At 38.0% G+C, this 25,324-nt stretch overlaps 1 protein-coding gene across 1 annotated transcript in view; it reads right to left on the bottom strand.

Annotated features, from left to right (window-relative positions):
* Window positions 1-22,019, bottom strand: part of LOC104506870 (histone acetyltransferase KAT6B-like) — a 52,303-nt gene extending 30,284 nt beyond the window's left edge. Inside the window, 10 exon segments of the mRNA XM_010147981.1 lie at window positions 1,006-1,167; window positions 4,353-4,494; window positions 6,559-6,674; window positions 8,287-8,408; window positions 9,340-10,271; window positions 13,843-13,975; window positions 15,110-15,191; window positions 15,346-15,461; window positions 21,076-21,184; window positions 22,014-22,019. Coding sequence (XP_010146283.1) covers window positions 1,006-1,167; window positions 4,353-4,494; window positions 6,559-6,674; window positions 8,287-8,408; window positions 9,340-10,271; window positions 13,843-13,975; window positions 15,110-15,191; window positions 15,346-15,461; window positions 21,076-21,184; window positions 22,014-22,019 — 1,920 coding nt within the window.
* Between the last annotated feature and the right edge of the window lie 3,305 nt (window positions 22,020-25,324).

The following is a 25,324-nucleotide window of genomic DNA, read 5'->3' as shown; positions in this document are numbered from 1 at the left end:
AAACATCAAAGGAGACTCATCTTAACACCTGCAGTACCTTAAATAAATCTACTGGAAAGTACTTGCCTATATCAGAGTTGACATGCTTGTATACCACAAGAACTTGATAGACGTAACAGACATGGCAAATTGTGCCTACTCATCTCACTGTTACTTCAATCCCAGCAAGGCTCACATCACCAAGGAACTGGCCAGACCACCAAGAGAACACTATAATACGCAGGTACTCTGACGTGATTTTTAGACTTCTTGAAAATAATATCTTCATATGATCACTTCTTAAAGAAAATTATATACTGAGGGAGGTGGTAGTACTAGAGGCAAGTAGTACTGAACTTCTGAGGGACTATGCCATTTCATCACATTTTGTATCAACAAATGGGGTAATGGAAGCTTTTCCTGTTGCAGGCACATTAATTATACTTGATCATTATTTTGGTCATCTTTGTCGATACTTTGTCAGGTATTACTATTGCAGCCATCTATTGCTTTAAAATTCAAAGCCAAACCAAAACCAATAAAGGCATTCACTCTAAAGAAGGCATCCACCATGAAGTCAGGCATTGCATTCTTACACTCAGTGCCGTGAGTAACTAGATCAGACTGCACACACGAGATGAACACAGCTGACCATTTATATCTGAACAGCCAGCTTGAACCACTAGCAGTAAAACCATGAAAACATGCCAACATTTGAAATAGTCTAACTTGTAAAAGTGCTAAGTAAGTATAGTATTGCAAAAATGGTAGGGGGAAGAAAAAAAGATTTAATCTTCAACTAAAACCATAGCACATTCTGAAAAACAAAAAAACTCTACAACCACACCAATAAAAAAGCCCAATGCATGTGGCCGACTACAGATACAAGACAACACACGTTATATTCAAGATTTATAGAGAAGACTTCAAGTTTCTGAACGGTTTTGCTTTGCTGTTTGCACAAGTATTAAGGAGAGCATGAAATCACAAACGTTTAAAAAAAACCCCACACTTTTTTTTGGTTACCTTAGAGAAATATCCAACTAAATGGCAGCCTTTCTCATCATTTTTTGTAAGGACATAGAAGAGGAATGGTTCAACATCATAATACAAGGTTTTGTGGTCCAGGAAAAGCTTAGCTAACAAACAAAGATTCTGACAATAAATTTTGCTCACATTTCCATCAACCTAGAAAGCAAGACAGATGCAATTAATTTCCAATGCCACCGTGTTAGGACAAAACAAATTCTTGAATCAATCACGTCCTAGAAGGAAACACGAACAAGACTGTATTACAGAAAAAAAAAACACAGTAAGGTTCAGAAGAGAAATGCCCCAGCTTCTTGTTAAATAAGAATTCTCAGTTAGTACTAATTACTTTGCATTTTTAGGTATCCTCCAAGGATCTGGATTTATTAAATGAAGTAACTTCACCGTTTAATTATTTGAGACTTACCTCTTTCACTTCATTCCTCGAATAAAAACAGAATGACTGGCAGACAACAAAAATGCACTAGTTAAAACTACATTAAACTGTGGTTTGCTTGAAGGCAGTGGTGTACAATAACAACAACAACAAAAAAAAACACAATAAAAAAGAAAGAAAAACTCTGCAAAATAATGAAGTCTATTACATTGAATCCTTAAGGTGTGAGGCCAATGAATGAGTTGCCAATTATGTATCAATCACAGCCATGTTTTAGACAAATTAAATGACAAAATTTCTATACTAGACAAAAATGCTATTGAGCAAGAGAAGTAAATTTTCAGACTAAGTACTACAATTAGTCTAGGTATGTTACAAGTGTAAAGAGTCAAGCTGTGATTCAGCTGCAGAAAAGCCAGACATAGATGTAGATTTCCTAGATCAATTAGTTACTCCCTGAAAGGGACAGCTCAGTCAAAGGCAACAGCATTTTTGAAATATTCTTCTTAATGGAAAGGTTTGTTTGTACTAGTGTTCTTTGATGAAGTCACTCACTGCATTTCATTCACAGACAAATGGTATGCACACTGTGCCGAAAAAGAAGCCATATTCTACTCTAATTTGATTTCAGTAAGAATCCTAGTTACAAATCTGAATAAAAGCCAACCTGTTGGATATGTTTAGGGACTTCAAGGTGACTTAGGTAGTATAGTTACATTATCTGGATTAAAGAAAAAACATTTAATGGACATCTACTGCTCCTAAAAGCACCAGAATAAAATTGCATACAGCACTCGAGAACCTATCAAATAAATTAAGCTCTCATACAACTCATTGCATTTACCCAGGTGCTTTTTATTCCTTTTCACACTTACTAGGCAGCATGCAAATTACATGCAAACTTCAAACAAGTAAAATCATCACTGGGTAAGCCATAAACATGAAAACGCAAATTAGGTAAGCTATCTTTTTCAGTAAGGACATTTGTACAGTAGTGTACATTTCATTATTACGTACATAATTGTACAGAAACACCTTACATTCCAGGCAAACACAGCTTGTCCATCACTCTTAATTTTGGGGAATGATAGGGGGTAGGGAGGAACTGCAACTTCTAAAGCAAGCATCTGTCAAATGCTTCTTGCATACGGCATAGTAGTAACTGTGTCAAATGTCAAAGTCTTCTCTCAAATCTGTCAAAGTCATGCTATGAGCAGAGGTACATAAATCTTAAATGCCAAACTTCGTTCTCTCAAAAACAGAAAGCATGAAGGAAACCATCAAACAGAATGGGTGCACAGATTTCCTCAAAGTATCTGTGAGGAAGGACATCAACTCACGAGTAAGTTTCTACAGTTATCAGGGTAACAACTGACATTAATGCTTGAAATAAAAAACCATTTTATTTCAGAAGCCTTGAAAGTCTTAATAGAAGTGCTTAATGAAGCACCTAAAATACAGAAAGGCAAAAAAAAAAAAAAAGCAGTGGAGAGAGTTGGGACATCGCTTTCACATGTGCCTTGTTTTCCATGTGGTTTTTGTGTCAGTCCCTCACCCAACCCTCACCCCTTTTCTCAGAGCTATACTTTTTTTTTTTAAGTTTTTATTCACATGTTGGCAGTAGCTAATTAAAATAAACTGGAATGCAAGATTTGCCTATTGTACGCTGCAAAAAAGATTTGCCTATTGTACGCTGCAAAAAAGATTTGCCTATTGTACGCTGCAAAAAAGATTTGCCTATTGTACGCTGCTCTCAAAATCTGCTAATAGAGAGTATTTTGTACTGAGTAGGACAATTTTGTTTCTTGACAAGAGAATAGTTAAGTCTGTTTACAACTTCAGTCTCGCTGGCAGATCTGCACCTTTATAAAAACTGCCCAAGTCAGGAGAGAAGCAGTCTTAATGCAGATATCTATTTTTTTTAACAGCACAAAATGAAACAAGTGACCCAAATATTAAGATCTTGTTCTAATTTAAGTAAGGACTTCAAGACTACATCTACCATTGTTTGAACAGATAGTGGCAGTGACCAAGCACAAAAGACATTCATACAGTATGAAAACACAGATTTCAAGCAGAATCTATGATACCTGCAATTAAAAAGAAGTTATTGATGTAAACACACGTAAATAGTGCTGTTGACAAACAGCCTCAAAAGAAGCCCTAGCAACCCCAGCAGTCTCTTTCTGTTAATACAATAGGTAACAACTCTTCAGACACAGGAATGTGGAGGTTAATGCACAGCTTTAGTAACTGCATGCATGCTATTTGAAACACAGAATTCTGTTGTCCAGGATATCCTAAAAACTCCAAACTTTAACAGAAGTCACGTCCCAAAAGAATAATTCAGATTAGAAAAGAATGTATGTCCACAAGCTCAACCCTGGATTTTCTACATTAAAGGCAGTGTGTTCCGGCCAAAGTTGGACTGAACCTCCGTTACACAATCAGGATGTTTCAGGGCAAGTTTCTCAAACATTCAAAAGGAAGGCAAAAGCACTTAGTAGCTACATCTATATTTTTAGAACAAGGCACAAGAAACTGCTTTGCTGGCTTTTATACACTGGAAGCATCGACATTATGATTAGTACTCCCCCTACAATGAAGATATTCAAATAGCCAGAAATTAATGGGTGCCAGAGGTACTTTTGCTGCAAGGGGAAAGGCAATCCAGTCAAAGAGCTCCCATTGCAGTCCCCACCTAAGCAGCATGCTACACAGGCATCTTAAGAGGTTGGGTAATGCATGAAGTATACGTAAAGCAGGTAAGAACTGTGAGAGAAGATGGCAGGGTGGAACAGGACAGGGAAAATGGAGTTGGTTTTGCAGTAGAAGAACAATCTCCAAGGTAGTATTTAAGTATGTTAAAGTTTTCACTAGTTCTACAACTGGTCTGCAATGTCTACGAACCGGTTACTTTCGGGAATTCAGACTGTGATATACCTACCTCAAATACTGAAAGGTCATTTCTTCTATAGATTTCATTGGCTGGAGGATGAAACCAGCCACATTTCTTTGAGTGCCTTAACAAAATGTTTTTACTTTTCATGTATTTAAGACAGAATTCACACAGGTAAAGCTTTGGTAATCTGTATAAAAATTAGAAAGATATTTTATTAAAAAAATTGTTAAATTCTTTAAACAAAAAAGTTAACCACAAAGGGAAAGGCACTCCCCATTTATAGTAAAAGGTACCATGAGTAAATGCTGAAGTTAAAAAATCACATAAGACTGAATGTTTAAACATAAACATCAGCCACTAGAAAAGGAAGATAAGAGAAGATCAGATTCAATCAGTAACAATGAACCTAACTCAATAGAGTTGGACTGTGGTCAGCTGTCATGCAGTCCAGTGTCCAGTACATCCCAGTTACTCCCCGCTTCCCACATGCCACCTAAGCTTTTGCTGTGGTCTCTATCAAAGGAGGCACACTGGAGTCATACCTCAAATTTCACCCTCGTTCTTCCAATAAAGACAAAGGAAGCACTCAGCAGAACACAGAAAATCTCCTTCACTTTAATTTTCCTTATTTTGCACATGGGGAAGGCTAGGAGATGATTTTTCTTTACACTGTCTTCAGAATACTTGGGTGGGACAGCAAACTGTAGAAGGATTGCACACCCCCTCAGCTTCACCTAAACTACCACTTCACTTGACAACAGAAACCCATCCCAACAGTTTGCATATAGGCAAAAAGTCTCTTTTCCACACACCTCCACTAAACAGGCAATAGAGGTGACTGTAGCCTTCCAGTCCAGACCACACATCAATGACCCATGTACCCCACGTCCGACAGTGCTGACAGGAGTTCTACATGCCAGAAACTGCTCCTTTCAGCGAGGTTTATGGCTATTTATCTTCATTTTTAAGTTACTGAAGTAGTGTAAGAGTGCTGCAGAAATGAATTTTTGTAGTTTACAAAGTTTTAGAGCTGAGGTCAGTCTTTATGTGCTCTGAGGCTACTGGAATATCCTGGGATAATGTGGGGATTATAGCCATGGTTTACACTACTCCAGTATTCCAAGTTTATCAACAGCATAGAAAGTAGATTGAACTGTTTGTTTCATGATGTAATCCCACTGCACTCAGAGCTAAGAACCATACTGCCTCCTACAGATGCTAACCTGCTCTTGCCTCATACTAATAATTATCCATCATTATGCCTCCATCTGGGATTAATTTGCTTGATGGAAGAAGTAACTCCCTTTCACAATATGATATAAATTGAAGGAATAAAAAAAAGCAACTGAAATAAAATATTAACTCTATAAGAGCTGCGGTAATAAGAGGAAATAGAAATGCTCTCTAGACTTTATTTTATATTACCAATTCATGATATATCCCTTATTTCCATCATGCAAAGATGATGATATCTAGTAATGAAAGGGACAGAGAGGAAAAGGCAGTTTACAATAACGCTATGCAAATATATTTTGGAACAGACCACATGAACTGGTTGCTGACTATAGCAGTAGAGCTCGATAAATATACAATTCTGAAAAATCTCTGTGTACCATAGATCCAATGGATTCGCAAGACATTTATTTTCAGCACATGCAAAACTCAGCAGAGATCTGCTGAACACACATACTAGTTGATGCTTTCTGCCTGACTCTGAGGTGCACCCTGGCAAAGGCAGCCAGAAACAAGACACTGTACCAAGCACATGCTCACTTGGACTTTACTTATCTAGCATGTGCAAACTTCTCCCTGGTCTCTAGAAAAAGGAAGTTAACAAATTCTGGATGACAATCAAAATTAATTGCTCTAAATGGACAGAAGTTCGACATATCTAGTTGCAATGTTTAAAATTAAAAACCCCCAAAACGCCATAAAAACCCAAAACCAAGTCACCACCAAGCACAAAACCAAAACCCCACACAACCCACAAAACCCACACACAGCGCCACCAACAAAAAAAACCAAAACCACACCAATACACAGTGCAGTATTATGTTTATGTAGAACTAGGACTATCAGTCTTTTTAAGGCATCTGCAAGACAAATCCTTGTTCTCACTTACAATTACAAAAGCATGCTCACTTTTAAAAGTTATAAGTTATAAACAATTACAAGAGAGTAAGAAAATAAATTACAATTAACACGTTAGTAAAAATTCCAACAACGTATGACATTCTTGACAACTCACTACCTTGCATATTCCTGTGGGTAAGGTGAAGAGTACCAGGTCTGGATCTCATATTTTCCAAACTCAATCACTGAAGGGTATCGCCCACTTGTTTCACCAGTGTTTTTACACCCAATTTTCTGTCAGGTACAACAAAAACAAAGTATTACTTACACAAAAAGTAAAAGAAAAGTTAGCTTTACAGCATCAATTTCACCCAGTGAAAAGTGTGAGAAACCAGAATTATTCAAATCAGTTGCTTACCTTCTTCCAATCTCGCCAAACAGAGGACAAAGTTTGCAAATAGCCAAGTATAAACAGTGACAATGTCTTTCAAGGTGCCAGACAAACTAAACATGAAGTTAAGTGAGCAGCACTTACAAGTAAATGCATACAAATAGATGGTGTATGGCCCAGCCAAATAAAAGGCACAACGGCCTCAGTTCTCTTCTCCCACAGCATCTAGCGTGAGGACTTATCTACAGTTCTGGTTCAAACTCACTGCTGTCCTTTTGTCAAAGCAATGAGAGAGATCGCATCAGCAGAACCGTTCTAGAGTCCTTGGAATTTACCTCAGAACAGTCAACAGCATAACTATCAGACACTCAGCTATCATACTGAAGTTGAGCTGATCAGAAAATGACTGCTAGACTCTAAAAGGCTGGCAAAACCCAAAAAAGGAAGGGAGGTAGGGAAAAAAGTAATTTCTATTATGAATTTTAGAGATATTAGCACGTAACATTTTTGGACTGCATATGAAAGACAAAGAAAGGAGGAGGCGGGAACCACTTCCATAAGCAAATCGAAGTACAAAGTAATAACGAAGTTGAATCTTTAAGCTTGACTTGAATTCAGTGTTTCACACGCTCTGAATTAAGACAATAAAAAGGTCACTGCACTGACCCATAGCAGGTAATGTCAATCCTTGTACACTAAACCTAAAGAAAACAGACTTCCATTACTGAAAAAAGTACAAGACATGGTAATTTATGATGAAAAGCAGCAGTTGAAACATGCACCTTGCTTCTAACCCAGGTTCTCAATGACACTGGTTGCTCATTTCACAGACAGAAAAGTAGAAGTTTGTTTTGCTATAGGAAGATTCAGCTGCCACCTCCAGCTTCATTGGCAAAACAAATACACACCACACTCAACCAAAACCACACAGCTCAGTCTCCACAAGCTTTGGATTACCATTACTTATCTTAACAAAAGCATTAACATCAGCTGGTATAATCAGTTTTAGTCAGATTCAGCTCAAACAGTTTAACCACTAGACAAAGTCTGCAGTCTTTAAACTGTGTGTTAAATCACTGGGTAAAATGGAGTTACCAACTCACTAAACCCAGTTTCCTACTACACAGTATTTGCTGGGACAGACTTGGCTTCTCAGAGTGGCTGCTTTATCTGCAGAGGGAAATCATCAGGCCCATTCTTACTGACCAACATCCTCTCAGTCCTGACCAGGATGTCAGCTATGCTTCACCAGCGGCAGTCCTGTGTCCAAAATGCTCAGGTATATCTTTCAAAGCCTACTGCAAGTGTCACTTATCACCTGACCCATTCCAGTGTTATGCCTTGTCTCCCATCTAGGAAAATGTATATACAATTTCTCCCAAAATAAAATTAAGCTGCAAACATTACACATTAGATCAAAAGCAATATATTAAAAATGAATATAAATAGACGTATAAAAATGAATGGAGCTGTTATTTACAGAAATAACCACATTTTATGCAACATGATTATTACCTCCAAGGAAAGTTCTCGAGCCTGCTTAAATACTTCCAAATCCTCCTGTGTAACAGTGTCCTTGCTTCCCACCAGAAACACATCCGTATTTTCTTGTTTGATGCTTAGTTTGATTTCAGTATCTGTTATTTAAAACCAGCAAAAAGTTCATTCACAGACATGAAGGTTACACGTGCCTTACCCAAGTGATACTCCTACATAGGATTGTAGCAACTACAGCTGTTATGACCCCTCTTTTAACTAAATATGGGATGACTACGTAACAGAAATGAAACCTTCCCCCCTTCTTGTTTTGTAGTTTGCTGTTGCATGAGCTATTTTTGGTACTTGTCTGTCTGTATACACCTTTACAGTCCAGTTCAACTACATTAGTTATGAACCTCATGAGGTGGAGTATATTCTATCTCTAGAACTATGCCACCTGACCAATTCCACTATATTCTACAACGTAAAAATGAAACTAAAAAGGAAAACGTTGCCCTTAAAAGTGGGAGACCAATGCTAAGCTAATTCTACATTCAAACATCACTTTTAAGAAAAAATATAATTATAAAAAGGTAGTTCACAGCAGTACAGATCAAGTGTTGTGAAGGCTGTAGCAGGATGGAACTGTTCATGAAAAAGCGATGGATGAAGCAGAGGGAAATGAATTGCAATGCCCACCATTATAAGCACTGACAGCACACAATCATGATGACAGCACTACTGCCAGAGAAGGGGCAGAGGAAGAACAAGGACATAGCATGAAAAGTGGCTACTCATGCGGTACTACACAGCCATAAGCAACATTATGAAGGCATTTAGGGCTCCTAGTGTCACTACAGATGCAAAAAAATAATAAGAAGGTGGTGTGGTATTAGTCAGAAAAAAACCAAAAACAAAAACAAAACCATTTTGGAGATTTAGTCAGCATTAGATAAAATGTCAAAGTTTCGTTGCTTCTGTATGAAAGTGAAGTAAGAACAAGAGAAATAGCTAAGACCTATGTGACAATATAAGAATTTTGGTTTTGGACGGGACGCAGGTTTGGTTGGCGCTTTGACCTTTGCTTACCATCATCCTGATCAGGTTTAATCCTTCCGTCTGCCAAGCTCCCCTTCCCTGGTGAGGGGGTCCCCATCTGAGGGGTCACTTTATACTTTAATCTGCTTAGAATCCTGTGCTTTCTAAGGAAAGTTGTTCTCTTGAGGTGAGCAATCGCTTTAAAAGCACGTCCTCTAGACACACCCCATCCAGAGGTACAGGCATGAGAAATAAACCTACTCCTAAACTTTTTCTTTCCACAGAAATGGCTATTAGATTTTGATGTGGAAGATAACTCTGGTTTACGACGCAAACGCTTGGGTGGTGCATAGCTTGGGTGTCCCTTTTTTCGAGACTGTCCCTGAGTAGTATAGTTATGAGAGAGTCCATCAAAGAGTCCCTTTAGATGACTGTTACCAGGAAGGCTACTAAAGGAGGGTACGCTTGACTGACTGGAAGAACTTTGGGGAGAGTTAGAAGAAGTGAAAATGCTGGATTTTTGCGAACTGGGGCTCTGACCAGAGATGGGGGTTGGGGGTAGAAGTGAAGAAGGTGGAGGTTTTAGCTTTTGTGTGGTACCTGTAGCCAACACAAGAGAAGTGCATGACTGTTTCTGAGAGACCTTTTTCCTTGGACGATAGTGCTTTGAAAAGTCTATTATTTCACCTCGTGATCTGCGACCATCAGGTGATGGTGTAAAGAACTTAGTTAGGCCATCAATGAGCCCTTTGGTTTTCTTGTTAACTTTAAGTGTAGAGGCAGATATGTAGGTGGAGGTGGTGGTGATTTTGGTGGTGGCACCAGGCCGAGTGGGGTCTGTAACAGGCAATCTGCTGCTTGAATCCTTCACAGATGCAGCATGACCAGATGAAGGTGTGGTACAGACTTTAGTCTTTTGACCCCTACCAGGTGACCCCCTTCCTGTGAATGCATTCACGGATCCTTCATCACTGGTTACAGACCTATGCAAAAATTTGGAAAATAAAAATCAGCATTGAAAATGTGTAACTACTGCCAAATAGTACTACAAGTTTATGCAAGTTACTTACACCAACAGTACTTAAAAATCTTTAAAAAAAATGTAAAAACATACACTCCTGAAATACATTTCACACTATGACATAACATCCAACTTCTTTATTTCCCTTTTTGCTCCTTCCCCCTCCCCACCCTTTTCTTTAAAAGATAGTCCACAGCACACATAAATAGAAGCACCTGTATACTTGGGATAACAAGAACTCCCAAGTATACAGCCTTCCCCACCTATGATTAGGGATTGCAAAAGTGTGCTTTAGAGAAAAACATCAATGCACTGTGTCCCAGCACCATAACTGCTTCGTCACCACTGACTTTACTGTACACACAACGGAGATGCATGTGTTCAGCATCAACAACTTAATGCATATCAAAACATTTAACTTCAGGATACATTTTGCTTAAACTGTATAGAAAGCCTTAGTCCTCTAAAGCAATATGGTCAGTTTTCAAAAAATCGCCTTTTTTTTTTCCCCACAAACTTGTTGGATTATGTATGTCAACACTAGGAGTAAAAATTACCACCAAAGACCTAAAAGCAAAATGAGGTAGTTTATGAAGATCATTATAACAAAACCAAAGAAACAGACTTTTATTTATAAATTGTAACAACAACAAAACCAAAAATAGCAAAGGAAAAGAGCAAAACTGTTACACCAAGTGGTGTTTGTACAAAAGCTGTAAACTAATCAAGCCTAACATGGAAGGCGTTAAGAAGGAAGAGTGGTGACTTTTTAAAAGGTAGGAAGAAAAATGGCATGCCAAAAGCCAACTCTGACTTGTGAAGTACAGGTTTAGCTGGTTGCTAATGACTGAAGAGAGAAACAACGCTGAAGGATATGCTGAAGAGAGTGTATTGTAAGTACACAGACAGAGAAGGTTTAAAAATATTTGCAGTTCAAGAAATAGGTATCAGGAGGCATGATCAAATTGCAAATCTAAACAAAGCTATATAGCTGCATCAAATGTTTCCATTCCCTTTTCCACCCTGCTCTTTGAAGTTAGCTTATTTACTTTGCATTGGAAAGTTCTCTTCCACAGATTCTGCCTTCTTAATTGACTTGCTGAAGTAATTAATTCCAACAGGTTGCTTCTAATTAGAGATTGAACAGCCTGGGGCTACCATCTGGCTTACTGAACTCCAAGGACCCACCAGTTTAAGAGAACTAGCCCCTTTTCCACTCACACATCCTTAAATTTAGTTAGCTCCTAAGAGGCAACGAGACCAAAAACTTCTAAGTCTTTTGAATCCTTTGGTGCCACAAGCTTATGTCCATCACAAGACCTATTGTCATTACCAGATGCAGTAATCACCATCAGTGCCAGAGGCCAACACACACCTGGTTTTAGTTAATCCTACACAGTAATTTGCCTGTGAGGGGCTTCCTACAGATAGTTAATAGGCAAACCCAACTATACCAGTACTACTGGACAGACTCTTCTTTGTACTGCACAAGAACTAAATGCCATTAGCTAACCATCCTAAATTTCATATGACCACACATTCATGTGGGGGTTGGAACCCAAACCATTCTATGATTCTACAAATGACACTGTCATCTTCTGTACCCCACAATCACTTTTTAATAGGATCCCATGAGGAACCTCTTCTCTTATTCCATTCTCCAAACCAAAACTACTTTTATGTACAAATACACTGAAGTAAATGTGCAAATGGTTATTATACCAAGAACCCTACGTTCATAATCACCATCCAATGCTAAGCGAGCTTCCGCATCCTTCAGCATTCCATTTATTTTGAAAGCTGTACCTCAGAATCTCACTAGCAAAATAAAACAGTAAAACCTTCACAACCTTTCTAACCTTTCTTTTACACGTATGAGGAAGGAGGAGAAGCAGAATTACTGTGTCAGACAGACACTGCTGCTAAATCCACTGTGGGAACCCAAATCAGGAACATGTTTCTGGAGAGGTAAGACAGCAGCACTGTTTTCAAAACACTAAACTCCAGTTGAAGGCTTAGGCGTCTTCAAAGGGGTAAAATCAGAGGTGTAGCTAGAGACAGAGGCATAGCTAGAGATATAGAGAGTATTTTTATTGTGCATTTTATTGCGCACATGCATTGATATATAGGAATTTCAGTTAACACGCTGACAGTTGTATGGCTATTTCAATGACCTTCAAATTCCTAAGTTACTTAGTCAGGAGGACAATGGAGAATTAAAAGAATGTTTCACACACTCTTCCTTTAACAGCATACTCTCATGAGCCAGGACAACTACATCTTCTACCTCCATGTAGCGCCACACTTCGTCCTTGTCCTGTACTACTTTCCACTGCAAAATACATTGAATTTTAGGACAAAGACCAAAAAGGCAAGATGAGATCCTGACACAGAGAGAGGGGGAAGAGAACACAGTAAGCTGCACAGCACCAACTACATCAACCTGACTAGTGTGCTGTACTGTAGAACTGCCAGTATTTTAGTTTATTTTTTTCTATTTTCACATGTTGGTTCCACTGACTCCAGAAATCCTTATTTTGCAAAATCAGTGTTTCACAGCAGCTACTGTACAACTCAAAAATACCAAACAGGTGTTCAGAATATAGAGAAAAATAGTTGGGTAATGGCCACATGACAGAACAAGCAGTAGGTAGAGGCAGAAAGCGTTTCAGCTGCTGAGTTGACATGGCCAAACACAGTTAAGCAGGAGGAGAAGGCACATGTGGATAGAACATGTGATGGAGGGCAACATGCTACTGTGTAGTTAACACAGAATCTGTTTCTGTTTAACACTCGGTTTGATGTCAACTCAGCATTTGAATGCTACTTAAACAATCCTCCAACCAAGCTTTAGGATGTCAACTACAGTGTTCCCTGGAAAGATAAATACCAAAAGAATTACAGCTCTCTCCTGTCTTAGATAAACACATTCCTGAGAAGCAAGAGGAATTGCAACCTCTTTCCCGAGTAAACAGTGGCAGCTTTACAGAAGAATTCAAGTAATTTTTTCCAGAGTACAACTGAAACCAGTACTTCTGCAGTACTTGTACAGTTGGCCTTTTGGAATGGGTTTTGTAAGCTGATATTAACTAATAGTCATTTTTATACAACTTTTGAACACGTCTTTGAGCAGAACAGTCTCCTGAAGTTGGATGTAAGTAACTTGCTACTACCCATTTAGTATAGATTCTGCATGTACATTATTTGAAGTTACACTTAAAAGATAGCTGTGGCATATGTCATCATACAGACTTTTATTTGCATCTGCTATAGGAACAAGTTTTGTTCAAAAAATTATGGTATCTAGGAAATTAAATTACAGGAAGTTTTTTCATCACCTTCTGACATGACACAGGAAGTACCAACTATAATTCAGAAGTTATTGGCCCTTGGGCTGAAAGGCATATCTAGTAAATGTCACTTACTTTCCCCAGCCTGAAATACAGTTAGAAACTGCAGCTGAACCTGCATCAACTCTTATCTGACTATACTCCAAGAAACATTAAAAATAAAAAAATTGAAGAGAAACCCACAACATTCGTTGCTTTAGTTTATTTTTCGGTCGTCCAATAGGTTTTGCATATCGTCGCCTTATTTGGGCAGCTTTCTCATGAAGTAGCTTTCTCCCTTTCTTCTTTGGTCTACAGACCTGGCAAATCCACATCCCTGCATAAAAGAAAAATAAGTTTAATTGTGCAGAGTTTATTTAATCTGTACTGCAGATGTCTGCCAAGATACACGCCAAGTACACAAGATCAACAAATTATCTTATGAACAGGACACACAGGAAGGGAACAGGACAGAGAAACCATACTTTGTAATTTCTGTGGAAAGAGTCAATAAGGACCACAGGAAAAGATCGTGAGCAAATGGGTTCTTGGATGAATTTCTGTTCTAGCTTGTCCCTCCTTACACTACTTAAATCTTTTTTCATACACAATTAAGTGCTGGGGAGGGGGGGAAATTACATGTGCATTGCAAAGCAATCTAGGCTAGCATGTGCTAAATAAAATACCATGTCACACCTAGGAAAGAGTCAATAAGGACCACAGGAAAAGATCGTGAGCAAATGGGTTCTTGGATGAATTTCTGTTCTAGCTTGTCCCTCCTTACACTACTTAAATCTTTTTTCATACACAATTAAGTGCTGGGGAGGGGGGGAAATTACATGTGCATTGCAAAGCAATCTAGGCTAGCATGTGCTAAATAAAATACCATGTCACACCTAGGTACATTTGTTTTAATACACCACAACTTGAATTTGGCATCCTTTTAACAGCAGATGACCAATGTCTGAACATTTATCAAGCTGGGGATTGTGGGGAGGGGAGAAGCTGGAAAAAAAGTCTTTACTGTAACTTTAAGATTGAATAGGGAAAGCCAGAAAGATGCAAGAGCAGAACTGAGAGGTGCTATAATTAGAAGACCTGAAACATGGGTGTTTTGTTGGTTTGTCTGTTTTTTAAATTACTCCTACAAAAGGCATGAAGAAGCAGGATCTTTAACCTGCTTTCCTTTGTTGGTGTATATACTCCAAATGCTTTACCAGACTTCATAAAACTTTGCCTTCAATATATTGGCCAACAACTCAATACACAGTCTAGTCAACTGACCACAGACCTTCACTATTTTTCCGAGGAAAACAATCTCAAGTAAAGAAAAATAAAGGATTGGCTTTGACATGATTGAAATCATACTGTTTACCAATGTAGAAATAATTAACATGCTCAAGAGCTTCTGGTCACTTAATATGAGAAAAGACTGAATTCAAAGTATTTTCATTGAAAGCATTATTATCACCTTTTGGCATTCGGGAAAGTGGTGGGTCGCAGCACTCCATGTGGAAGCCTCTATCACAGGAGTCGCAAAAAAGCATGTTATCCTGAAAGGGGCAAGGGGTGAGAGGGAAGAGAAAGGGGGGTAAAAAGACTTAATACAGCATTGCTTGAAGTTGTACATCAGTGACTTGTATTTGCATGTCATAAGTACAGAGCCAGTAAAGAAAGAAAAGTCCAACACCACTCAGTCTTACTTACGGCATTTTTGCCTTGGATCCTACATGCACTGCATGTCTTGCATTCAATACACTGCCATCTTAAGGCCTTCACATTTGTTGTCAACTCAGGACAGAATTTCAAACATGACGGATGTCCTAAAAAAACCCAAAATATTTAAAGCTTGAGATTTAAGACTGGTAAAATAGATTAAGTTCAAGAGGACACAGACAGCACCACCACAAACCTGCAAGCACCAACTGCTTTCACAACTTTGTAACACATTATTTAACTCCTCTGCTTCATACAAAGACACCTAATAACTGCCACAAAACTCATTTATGAAGAAAAGTATAAAGCTGACTTCTGTAACTGACACCTGTGAATGGTCTACACAAGCACCTGACAGTCAATTTTTATTTTCACTAGGTTATTGCCAGAGCATATTAAACTACCATGGCTTCTGAAAAACGTATTTTTTGAAACTTGACCAAGCTCCCCTTTCATAGCAGTGCAACATAAACACATGAAATCTTAAGATAAAGCTGTATTAGTTATTTTTCTAACTAGTATACTAAGTATCTACCAGAGAAACCTAAAAGTCAAACTATATGCATTTTACATTCCAACTTATTACTTAATTATATACAGAGAACAATTTCAGAGCAGTAAGAAGGGGGTGGAGGGGGAGAAGGGAAGCAGGCAACTGCTACAAGAAAAGCTTAATGCAAAGGAAGGCTTAAACACGAGGCAGGGAGAAGAGCAGCTGAACTCCCACCTCCCATAAAACCATGTTTTATTCCCTAGTGGGACTATCCTCTTTTCACAGTAGCCTAGAAGGCCTACATGACGATCCAATTAATGCAAGGTAACAAGACAACCGAGCACACACAACACCTTTGGCAATACTGGCAGTGATTTTTCCTGTCTTCAACTAACTCAATAGAGCATACCCTTACCCCGGAAAAGATAAAAGCACTGCTAAACAAGAAGGGGTAAGCCTTCCCCAGGAAACACTTTTTGCCAGTATTACGTTCAGAGATTATGAAGAACGTCAACCCAAAAACTGTCAGAGGCAAGAATCCCTGATGCCATGCTGCAGTTGTAGATGGCTGCAGAGATGTGATGCACATGAAGGATGTTTTCTTCTCACTATCAGAGCCTGGATACATGCTTTCTTCCAGGTAAGATAATGGTAATGGCCTAGTCATGGTTATTCAGCCTTTCTCCATCTGTGTTTCTCAGTCCAAGACTGAGCTAAACCACCTCAAACAAGAATACAGGCTAATGCATAAGCATTTGCTATTTTTGTCTTCTAGCAGACAGAGGTATGAATGGCAAAGATGACTGATGGAATGCAAAAGAGAATTTTAAAAGTGCAAATCTCACATTTTACTTCCTTTTATTTTAAGTACCCAATGTTTAATCCCCTTCCTGTTAAAGTTTAAAAAGACAAGTTAAATTGTGTAAATATAGCACATTCTCAAAACAAAATGCAGGAATAGAATCTATTGGTGAAGAATAATCAATAATAAATTCAAAAGGTAGTCTCAAAACTGAAGCTATTGAAATCATTGCCATTTGATTCTGAGCATGCAGTTTTAGATACACTAACACATTTGTGGTCAAAACCCAGCCTGCACTTAAAGGAACTATTTTTCCTGAAACTGACAAATACACTTTGTAACCGCATGGTTGAGTTCAATGCTACACTGTTCCCTTCAAGAAAGCTTAACAAGTGCTTCATTTAAAAAAAATCTGCTAAGAAATAAGAAAAAAGGTCCCTAGAGTGGCTGATATTAATAATCAATATCACCGACTTATTTCATCAACCATGACTTAACAACTATATTAACACATTAAAATGTAATCATAAACCAATTACGTCCATAAAAATACATTTAATTCCAGTTATCTACCCTGCACAGAAGTGATTTATTTCAAGGAGCAATTTAATTGTGGTTTAAATGGCTGATTTTAACTTCGCCCTAAGTAAATAACTGGTAAGTATAAACATAAGAAACATTCATTCTCACTGGTTGGTAACGATGCACACATTAGGTGTGACAGGGTTACTTTATTTCTCTGTTATGCACCAACATAATACCTCTCACTCAAGCAATAACATAGCTCAATACATTCGTTAATATCTTTAACTGTTAAATTTTACCATCAGACACAAGTTAAAGAAAAAAACCCATTGGTATTAAATACGAAGATTCTGCCTACAACGAGGCTGGAAGAGCGCAAATGGGAATCAGCACTACACATTTGCCATGTTCAGGTATGCACCAGCACTGACAGCACAGAAATGTTCAGATTTCAAAATATCACACAGTGTTGTTCTTGAATAGCTGATAGTTACATTCTTCATTTTGGATAGAAACTGACAGTGCAAATGTAAGAAGTAGAGGGTAAAGCCTATCAGACATGAAGTGGTAATCAACACAGGGTTCACTTTCAAAAGGCACTGTTTAACCATTTGCATAGCTAACTGACTACAGAAATTTGTTAAAATGGCGTCACTATGACCGTCAGTGATGCTATAGCTAGTTTCGTTAAGAGCTGAAGAGGGAAAGCATGCTTCTGGCTTCAAAATTCACAATATTTCAGCTCTAACTAATCTAAACTGAAGTTGAGAACATACTATCTTCTCCAGAAGCTGATATATCTGCCAAGAGATTTTCAACACTTATCAATCTCTAGTTTGAAGAGTTTCAGATGGTAATTTCTCCTGGTTCAATCACTTGACTTTCTTTTAAACACAGCACATGAGTTCAATCAGATTACTAGAAATTTAAGACTCTTGAAATCTGGCAATTTCCACCAGGAATATGTGTATTTTTACTTTAAAACAAAGCTCTTCAAAATTACATGCTTGAAAATTTGTTCTTATTTATCTCAGTTAGAAAACGTTAAGATTTGTGACACTGATGTGGCAGAAATAGGTGAGATAAGGAAGTTAGAACATCGCACTCCTTTGTGCCTGAAGGCAGCTCCTTAAACCTGCCCACTTGATTCCTCATTGCGAATTGGAGCCTTGCTTATCCTGCAAAGCATTTGACTCAACAACTAGTCTTCTAAAAGAAGAAAGCATTGTATCAATGACAACCATTATGTACAGTTCTAAATTAGGTATGCTATTATCTTCAGTTGTTTTTAACTTTGATACAAGTTTTGGGAACTAATGTATAAGATAATCATGCTTTCTACCTAAAAGGTTATTTCAGGTGACTTTAGCTATCAGCAGAGAGATCAGTAGACCCACTGCAAACATATAGTAGGTTTTTCTGCCTGTAGGTTTCTCAGCAGTTCATTTTATCCAATGAGCCAACACCCTCCCACAGACAGCAATAATGAAGGTAATTCCCATATTCCCTTATTCAAGTGTACCCTAAATCTCCTTTGTAAAACAATCTCTGCACAGTCCTTTCCAAACACTTATGTCCCCCTATACCTCTTGACCTGACTCTGATGTCTGTTGTTCTCTCCAGCCTCCCCCACCCATCTTGGACCAGTAACCCTCCTGCCTTCTTAGTCTAATATACTATTTGTTTAAAAGGACAGCACCCTCAGGTATTCTACTTTTAGCTCCTTTTCCTCCTCTTTCTATGTCTTCAACTCCCTTTTAACAATCTGTCAGCAGCAGTTTTTTAATTGCTGCTGCATCTCTCAACTGGGAAAACGGAAGTAGAGTCCAATTCCAGTTTTTCCAGCCTACTGATTTTTCAAAATCAAAATATAGGGAAAAAAGCGGGGGGGTGGGGGGGTGGGGGTGGGGTGTGTGGAGTGTGGTGTGAGTGTGTGTGAGAAGAGGAGCAATGTTTGCTTTCATAATAGCATTTTTTTTCTCATATCTGACAGCCCTCATCTTACTTCTTTAGAAAATGCCTTGTGCAAACTGGCATGGCAGTGCTTTTAATTTCCACTGCCTGAACACACTATCATCCCAAATACCACAACATAAAAGTGATGTCAATTAAATGCAGATATTCTGATCGTTTCTGCTTTCAGAAGGCAGAAGCATTACCTGAAGAGACACCAGCAACTGACACAAAAACATAAAGGAAAGCAGACTTGCCAGTAGTGGGCACTGCAATTGAATCTCTGTTCAGCTGAACAATTTGCTTGCTGTGCACAACATGCAATTTCTTTTATGTTTGTTAGACAGCAAGACCAGCTTTGAGATACATTGCAATGTGCAAAATTACAAAACCAATTACAATAAACCACCACTTGAGTGAAGTTTTGTTATTTATAAATTGCACTGAGATTGGGTTTTATTTTAGTCAGGCATCAGTAGCTAAAGTTTAACCATCCAGCAGTCTGATTGGCAGTCCCAGCATTTCATTCTTTGTATCTAATATATCTGAGGAACTAATTAAAGATAATTTAGTCTTAATGAGGCAGAGAGAATATATCAGTGTTAATTCAAATGGAAGCTGATCCATGAAAGTCAAGACTTCCAGTTCTAAAGCGTTTTAAACCTACCAGGGGATAACAACACAACAGAAGAGAAGCCGATATTGAAACTCACCTGATGAATGTAAACTGCATATCAGAGCCTAACCAAGCACAAATCCTATTACATTTCCAAATATTACAACATAGATTTGAAAATACAGGAAACCTGTAAACCATTAAGGAAAAACAGTTTAAAGGGTAGGGGGTTTGGATTTGCGGCCTGGGGTGAAAAAGACACTTTCCTACCTCCCTGTTTAATCATTTGCTTAAGTATACTAAACCAAGTAGTTGGAAGTTTCATCCTGTGACTCTAAGCAGCACTGCTATTTTGTCTTTGAACTGGGATGGGATGGTCTACACTGCAAAGCTTTACCAAAAGTCTTTCCCAATGCAGTGGTAAGCTTATGGTGGTGAAAGTTTTTTACTGGCACAGCTAAACAAACACAGCCCACTCAACTGACAAACTGTTCTGGCCAAATAACTCCTCTTCCAGCATAATGCTATTATTTTACACAGGATTTTTCCAGAATAGCTGAACTGATCAGAGGATTTTCACATCCAGAACACTACAGTTGCGCCACAAAAAGCTTCATGGCATTGAGTTGCTAAAGAGATTTGCTGAAGATTCTTAGCCAAATTCCTCTGTAAATCAGCAGTAACCTAGGCCAAGAACGCTTGGAGTATCATCCATTCACAAGCGCTGCACAAAGCAACAGTGCGCTACAGTATTTCATCTTCAAAATTAACCTAGTTGCACACTTCAAGGGAAGCACCTGAACTCAGAAAAGCCACATGGAGCCTGTGAGAGCTGCTGCAAGACACAGGAGCAAGGTACACTTGATCAGTAGTCACTGTCTTAGGTCTGACAAGTAACAGGTGCTTAACAGCTTCAGGTTGTTATTTGAAATACTATTCAGATTCCCACTTGAGTAATACAAGAATTTTAGTTTAAATTGGATACACACCATGTGCAGACACTCAGCACATCTATACTTTTGGCATAAAGATTAATTTAGACCTCTTATTTGTAGTAATCTAGATGACATTTTTAGTAAAAAAAAACCAAACCAAACAAAAAAACACCAAACACACAAGAACACCCCACCACCAAAAAAAAAAAAACCCACAATTAAAAACACACACCAAACCCACATCACACCACTACCTGCCTCTTCCACCCTCCCCTTAGTTACAGTTCTCAATCTATGTCCAGAGAGGATGACAGTCAGAAGTTTAAAATACACTGAATACCTTAAAACCAGACTTAAACATAAACACTTCTAGTATTTGCATATTCTGCCAACTTACCACTGCTGCCACAGTCTGCACAAGACAACAGCTCCTCTGGTTTTTTTTCACGATTTGATTCTTTCGTTCCCAAACAAAAGCTACATATCGGGATGGGATCCGCTCGTGGCTAGATTTAAAGTAAATAGGACAGAGTTAGCTTGATTAAGAAAACAACAAAAAAGTTATGTCTTAACAAAATCTACAAAGATGAACAAGTCTCTCTCAGTGATCTTTTGTTTCTCGTATACTTAACCTCAGAAAAATCACTTGTACCAGCCATTTTGTTGTACCACATACTAAATTACCAAGACAAACGTCCATTTTATTAACTTTGGAATAACAAAGTTGATTACAGACCAACTTAACATTTATGAAATACGTTAAGGCAATACGCAATCCTGTGTACTAATCCATGTAAACCTCCCCAATATAAAAGTTTAGTGTTAACAAAAAAATGAGGAAAAACTAGAGCTTTGTACACTACTCTTGAACATACAATTTCAACCCCAGAATGCAATCACTTATTTTTCAGGTGTAATACTGCTGAAAGATTAAGATGCAAACTGGCTTTTACTACAGAATGTAGTTCCTTTATGCAAGAAAAACAGTAACTTAAATCCTCAAATTTAAGACATACTTAATTGCTCTTCCATCCAATACAATTCACAAATCCCTCAAGCTACTATTTTAGGGTAAAAACACTGGATTCAACAGCCAACAGTTATCCATCCCAGTTTGATGTGTCCCATCAGCTACAATACACAATCAGAATAAAACAAACATGTAAATATTTCAATGTCTGGAAGCAATACACTGAACTTTCCAGAGAAAGAATTAAGAATTGATATAAATTTACTTCCCAATCTCCCTAATCTGCTACGTGACAAACTATCAGAGATTAAATACCCCAAAAAAGTTTCCACAGTAGAATTTAGAGCTTTAATGAAACTACTTACCTGCATCATCCAACATATTAATGCCTACATAAAAGTGTATGTAGATCTAGAATAAAAAAATTATGTGCAGCTATTTTTTAAGTGGGAAACACAAATAGAGTACCTTCCCAGACTGGCTTCTAGCAGCTGATATCACAACTATTCAGAAGTCAAAATAGTTTCTTTTGCAAATTCATAGTTTCCAGATTTAGTTAGGCAATGCTGTTAGGTCAAGTGAAGACTGTCTGTCAGCTTTCCAAATATTATGGCATAGAACGATAATGTAAAAAATTGAAGGTGAATACAACAAATAATTACTTGGATAAATAAAACCATGAATCTGTATTCCATTACAGTTCTGGCAAGTGGAGAATAGGTTTTTTTAAGGGTATTCTTCAGAAGGCATCTGTTCCACGTTGATATGCCCTTATACCTCAACACAACATAGTACCGAAGCACTGAAATTCTGTTTGGACTACTGAGCTTTAGGATCATAAATCGAACAGCAGATTCCAAAGAACACCGACACCAGACACCATGGCTGTCCTAGTCAGCCATGAGGAACACACATATCCTTACCCTACCTACAACCACTTACATATAAACATACCCTGAGGCATAGTACTTCTTCTGAATGCTTAGTCCTAGAAGGCCAGCTCACTGTTCATCTCTTCACAATCCAATTATCAGAATATTGACACACTTGTATACCCCAAAGAATAAACATAAATATGACCAGACCCAAAAGACTTAAGTAGGAAAATGTCTGTTCTCTTGCGTAAAATACCAGACAACTGCAATGTTACTTTCTTATAACTAATAGGAACAAACATCATCTGCAGTCTTTAGTCTTACTAACACCTCCATTATGTATTATATAGATAGCTGAAATATTAAATTGCTACCTGGATAAAAATAATGGTTCAAGTTATAGAACTGTCAAATTTTCAATTTAGTTACGTTAAAAATAGAGTTAAAAATGTTATTGATATTCTTTGGCAGGATGGCATTGAGTAAGATCAGTAATTCTATAGGTGGGAAAGGGCACACCAGTTACCTACAGATTTTTTCACCTGCAAGTTAAAAACAATACATATACAAATAAAAGGAGTTAGTTACTATTCTTGCTAGTAAGAGATCATAATTCAACACGTTTGTCCTATCATTTTCAACAGACTTGTATTTGGAGCAAAATGATGTTAACAAAAAATTAAGCTACACCAATAATCAACAGCAGAAAAATGGTTCAAAGGTATCCAAGCAAAACTGTTCCCTTGCAGCATCTTGGGATATTTCTTAATTGCTACTTAAAGTTTAATACAGATAATCTTTAAAGATTATTCTTTTAGTGAAATCCACCAAAAATTTCCTCTTGGCCACCATACCATTCACCTTCCCTTTGACATAACAGTGCTTTAGCCATTTCAGAAACACTGGCTCTGATAAATAGCTTACAAAACATCACATATCATTCATGGAATGACACAAATCCAGGTCCACAATCTCATTTCTCTATTTCTTTCTCCAGTATTTTTTTTCTTGCTCTAGGAAAAGACATGGCCATTAGCCAACATTCATTTACTTCCCTATTTCAAAACCACTCTCCCCCCTCCCTTTTTTTTTTAACTGAAGGTAAAATAAAGGCCAAAGGTTGTTGGCAGTTCAAGGCTACAAAGACTGATGTTCCCATAACAAATCTAATAATAGAAGGCTTGCAAATCTTATCACTTGACACACAAGTTTCAAGAAACTTAGAGGCTCCAGTACCTATTTTGAAGACATTTTCATTAATAACTGCATTACTGGGTCTGATCTCTGAGCTACTGAAAGTTAAGACGACACACAATCTCGTCAGCACAGTAAACAAAACACAGATTCATACTGCTTTAGACTGCACAGTCAAAGCAAAATAATATTCATAGGTAGTATTATTTCTGGCTCACAACTTTCACAAGATAAACTAAGCGGGTTTTGGGTTGGGTTTTTGTTTTGGTTTTTTGAATGGCTCAGGATATAATCCAAACAGAAATGCAATGCCTACCTATTGTCTCTTTTCTCAATCACTAATTTATCTTCTAAACTACAGCAATTGAGTATCATTATATTCTGAAAAAACTATGATTAGTCACCATGTAGGTTAATTCTACTTCATCTCTTACTGGAAGTCATTTGGCCAGTTATTCAATACAGCAATATTTTATACCAGATGAACCAGTAATATTTTTCTTGTTACTCAACCCCAGTTTAAAAGGAAAATAACCAAGTGCCATATCACGAGATTTTTACTGTCACCAGTAATGCTGACTCAGAAACCCCCGTGATGTACCCGCCATGATCCTCTACCCAAGCTTACATTCTTAGCTTCCTTCCTACAGTAAGAAAGGATTACGTTGCAAAATACAGTATATAAATTTCTCAAATATACTCAAGTTTTAAACAGACTATTACTTTACACTGACATTCAAGTTTGTTATGAGAACTATTTAATCCTGCTACACATACAGTACAAGTGTTAAACCGCAAATTATTTTTAACGTTTGCAATAGGAAGTCTAAAATACATCTCTCCCCCTTCATGCAAAAATGAAGAGGCAAAATTATTCCTATCAACAACCACTGACTGCAGCTGATCAAAGCAGTGTCATAAAAGCAACGTAGGTACATTTTCAAGAGACTGGCTTACTGAAAAGAGTATCACAGACTATTCAGCAAGGTCCAATCAGTGTCTTTACGCATTGTATAAACCCTTGCTCTGATCTCAAATGCATCATCTTCCTAAAAAGTGCACTAAAAGATGAAGGAAAAAGTAAGGTCTGGAGCTCAGTTACTCCCAACAAAAACTTGGTATACCACATACACTGATTTTTCTTTTGTGCTGCGCAAGAGAGCGCACAAACAACCCAAACGATCAGAACAAGCACCAAATTCACGTGCCCACCACTAAGTAATCTAGAAGGAAAGATTCAAGACCATCAGACGGTCAAGGTGGAAAGGGGCTGCCATTCATCAGACAAGCAGTGCAAACCCATGAATGGTTTCACGTCTGCGTGCCTACATACCCTCAACCTGAGTGATGAGAGAAGGAAGATTTCTGAGCTGTTGCCAACCGTACAAAGCAGTAATGCACTACCAGCAGAATGAATAATGAGGGATCTGGAGGGGTGGAGGAGAAAGGGGACACTGCATGTTGGTGCAGAGGGTGATGTGGAGGACAGCATCACCCCTCATCCTCTCACATTTATTTGATACAGTGTAAAAAATGGGAGAGCAATGACCCACATAACAATGGAATGTTTTGGTGTTTTCAGTTTTGGGTTACTGCGGTACTTAGAA

The sequence above is a fragment of the Eurypyga helias genome, unplaced genomic scaffold (genome assembly GCF_000690775.1).
Source record: "Eurypyga helias isolate BGI_N326 unplaced genomic scaffold, ASM69077v1 scaffold683, whole genome shotgun sequence".
Taxonomy (NCBI): domain Eukaryota; kingdom Metazoa; phylum Chordata; class Aves; order Eurypygiformes; family Eurypygidae; genus Eurypyga; species Eurypyga helias.
The sequence above is the reverse complement of the archived record's forward strand: the minus strand, read 5'-3'. Positions and strand labels throughout refer to the sequence as shown.